The 3,728-nt window shown below is 52.5% G+C and overlaps 1 protein-coding gene across 1 annotated transcript in view; it reads left to right on the top strand.

Annotated features, from left to right (window-relative positions):
- The first annotated feature begins 6 nt into the window (after positions 1-6).
- The window catches only part of SLC20A1 (solute carrier family 20 member 1), an 8,353-nt gene continuing 4,631 nt past the window's right edge, over positions 7-3,728 (top strand). The window contains exons 1-4 of the mRNA XM_026863166.1: positions 7-490; positions 570-710; positions 795-880; positions 2,376-2,472. Coding sequence (XP_026718967.1) covers positions 175-490; positions 570-710; positions 795-880; positions 2,376-2,472 — 640 coding nt within the window. The 5' untranslated portion in view covers positions 7-174. The remainder of the gene's footprint in view (positions 491-569; positions 711-794; positions 881-2,375; positions 2,473-3,728) is intronic.

The raw sequence follows: 3,728 nt of genomic DNA on the forward strand, positions 1-3,728 counted from the left end.
GGATGAAGAGCGGCGCAGGCCATGGCGCAGCACTCGGCCCCCAGCACCCGCGGCCGGCGGGGTTGTAGGATGGTGGAGCCCCACTGTGCCCTATAGCGACCCCCCACCCGCCCTTCTATTTAATTTTATACCTAATTTATTAATACCTCGCCCTGCTCCACCCCAGCCCGAACCATGGACCCGACCCCTGCAGTGCCATCCACCGCCATGGTGGGCTTCCTCTGGATGCTGGTCCTGGGCTTCATCATTGCCTTCATCTTGGCCTTTTCTGTCGGAGCCAACGATGTGGCCAACTCATTCGGTACGGCGGTGGGCTCGGGGGTGGTGACCCTCCGGCAAGCCTGCATCTTGGCCAGCGTCTTTGAGACAGTGGGCTCCGTCCTCCTGGGAGCCAAAGTCAGTGAGACCATCCGGAAGGGGCTGATCGATGTTAAGATGTACAACTCCACGCAGCAGCTGCTGATGGCGGGTTCGATCAGTGCCATGTTTGGTGAGGAATGGTGGGGGGGGATTTAAATGGGGGGCACTGTGTCCTGGAGATGGCTTTCTGACCAGGATTTTCTTTCCAGGATCTGCTGTGTGGCAGCTAGTGGCTTCGTTCTTGAAGCTCCCCATTTCTGGTACCCACTGCATTGTTGGAGCAACCATTGGCTTTTCGCTGGTGGCCAGAGGCCAAGAAGGTGTCAAGTGGTCCGAGCTGCTAAAGATTGGTAAGTCTGGCTCTTGTGGCCTTCATGTGCCCTGGGGCTTCCCCTTGCAGCAGGGGGATGCTGATTAAGCCTCTTCTCTCCTAGTGTTGTCCTGGTTCATCTCACCCCTCCTTTCTGGCATCATGTCTGCTATCCTGTTCTTCCTTGTCCAGAGGTTCATTCTCTGTAAGGTAAGTGCTGTCCACCTCATTTTCTCATGCCCTGGGGCTCTCGGGTACTCCCTTGTCTGCCTGTAGAGTGGTTGGTTGATTTATGTGCACCAGGGCTTCTCCAGACACATCCATCCTTATGTTGACACTTGGATGAGCCCTTTGGGAGGAGCTGAACAGGTGGGACCATGAGACTTATAGCTGGTCCACAAAGCAGAGCCTGGAAAGTGTGGAGGCATCACTTCACCTCCCCCAAAACATCTGGGCCAGAAACTGCTGCACTTCCAAGTAGTGAAGTAGCCCAGGATTGATAGGAAAAGCCTGTCAAGCAGTTCTGATCTTAAATCCTGGTGCAAGGCTAGACCTCTTCTTATATCAGGCTGCAGGTGGAAGCAATGACCAACAGTGGTGGCTATTTTTAAGCCAGGAGGGACAGGATTGTCACTGGTATAGAAACTGTGCCTTCCTCCTGTCTGAGGCCCCAGGTAAAGTGGGGGGTGTTCAGGCTGGCTCTGGGAATGTTCTCCCACTGTTGGGAGTGCCAGGAAGCCCAGGAAGAGGGATTGGACACCCAAAGGTGCTTGAAATGGAGGTACAGCTTTAGACCACATCTTTCAGAGATGATGATGGTGGCCCTTGAGTGCAAGATGTGCCAGCCCAGAGCAGGGGGTATTTAGCCAGCTGTACAGAGAAACTCCAGCATTTTCTTCTGCATATTTGAGGTTAACTTAAACTGTTTCAGGTCTTAGCTCTAACTATTTCTGGTTTGAGAGATGTTTAGATCTTATCGCTGCTAGTTTCTACCTGGCAGCCCTTTAAAACAATTCAGCGTCACTGCTGTCAGAGTAACCTTGCATAACTGGCCTTTCAATGCTGGGCTGGCCCTATTGTGCTTCATTCTGGTACTGAATAGTCCCGTTGATCTGTCCTGCTCAGCGTTCAGTGAGGCTCAGTGTGTTTGTACCGATGCTAGACCCTCATTGCTGGGCAGCAGTGGAGATTAAGTGCTCCTGCTGCTCGGGTGAGGGCCTCTCTGTGCAGGTATGTGGTTAAATAAGCTGCTTTTGTGAGTAACGTACTTTTTTATTTCATCCAAGTCAGTTGGAAAGAGGTAAAAGCTTTGTCTGATAAATGAAAGCACCCGGGGATTTGAAAGAAAACATAGCTGGAGGCTGCAGAGGTCTGCAGGCTGGGGAGCTGCAGGAGGGGTTTGAGAGCCAGGCAGCAGATGAGGTACCCCAGCCTTGGGGGTGGTGGGACACTTGACTGGTCCTGCCCTGGGTCCCTGGGGAGACCTGTGGGACCCAGAGTGTTCTGCCACCTTCTCTGTGGGTCTCTGGCAGTGGCAGCCCTGTGAGTTATTCTCAAAAACTGTTGAGCTTTTGGCAGGGTTTGTGGGAGCATGGTATTTGACTTGCTCAGCAGTTGACTGAAGGCACAAACCCCCTTTCGCAAAGGGGCTGTTTCTTGGTTGCTCAGGGTCTGGCTTTCTGCAGCGCTGGTCCTTGTCTTGCAGGCAGATCCCATTCCCAACGGCTTGCGAGCTTTGCCCATCTTCTATGCCTGTACTGTGGGGATCAACCTCTTCTCAATCATGTATACCGGTGCACCTTGTAAGTAGGCATCAGAATATTTGAACCTGAATTTTTAAATTCTTTACAAAACCTCCATTAAATGCACGATTTACCCCTTTTTTGCTTTACAGGGCTGAAATCTCCTAGAAGGCGGCTGGCCTGTGCCGGTTACAGAAGGCTGCAGGCTAGTGTGCGCTGAGTTCTGGGCTAGGTAGTTGCCCAGCCAAAGAGACCTGCTCAAACTAAATCCCTCCAGACCTTTCTCCTTAGACTTCACAGGACTGGCAGATAACATGACTTCCCCTTCCCTTCTCTTACCTGTGCTAAAACTCAGGTACCTGGCTGCTGCAGAAGACTCCTGGGGCTGCCAGTAGCGAGGCTAGAAGCAGGGATGGAGGCTGTGCCTCCCAATTCACCTTGTCCCTATGAATAAACTAATTATCCCTGGCAAGAAGAGCTGGCACCTGTACTGAGAAGAGGAGTTTGTATTTCAGTTTGCGAAGCCAAATTGAAATGCTTGTTTGGCTGTTGTTGAGGGGGACAGGTCACAGACAGGAGTAGGAGAGGGCTTGGCAGGGGATGGTGACTTTGCCTGTGGAGCTGGAGGCTCCGTAACCTCCATCCGCCAGGGTGAGTCGGCGTGAGCTGTTTTTGGTCTGAGCATGGGTTTCCTGTGGTGGAGGAGTCTCTGGAGGTGGGCTGAAGGGCAGTTGGTGCTGGCTCCACAGGGTTTTCTCTGTAAACAGTGGCTGGAAAAATTTTTGGAGGGCTGTCAGCTTCCCATTCCCTTGCCTGTGCAGCCTGGGGGAGAAGACAAAGTTGCTGTGGTGCTGCTGGAGTTATGGGGACTGTGAAGCAGCAGCGCTGCTACTCCAAGATCACTTTATCACTTGGCACCCCTGAGGCAGATTCATGTTTATCCTGAGTCTGCAGCTGCAGGAGGGCTGGGTGAGTGCTGTGCCACTAAAGTACGGGGTTTGTAGTCTTCAGTGACCCAGGCTTGGCACAAGCAAGTAGCCAAATGTGTGGGTAAAGCAGCTGCAGTGTTGCTGGTGGTGCATTAGGGGCCATAAGTTGTTGCGTGCAGCAGGAGTTGAGCAGTTACAGCCACCTGATACCCTGACTGGGGGCTGCAGCAGGCTGTATCATGAAAAACCTCTGAAAAGTCACGCTGCATGTGGGAATGCTTTTAACTAGGTCACATAACATCTCTGATGCCTTGAAACTTGATCTTAAGTTCACAGGGACTCGAGGAGCAGGAGAACCATCTCCCCAGCATCGGGAGGAGTGAATGG

Source organism: Athene cunicularia (assembly GCF_003259725.1).
Source record: "Athene cunicularia isolate RWA chromosome 22 unlocalized genomic scaffold, athCun1 chr22_part2, whole genome shotgun sequence".
Taxonomy (NCBI): domain Eukaryota; kingdom Metazoa; phylum Chordata; class Aves; order Strigiformes; family Strigidae; genus Athene; species Athene cunicularia.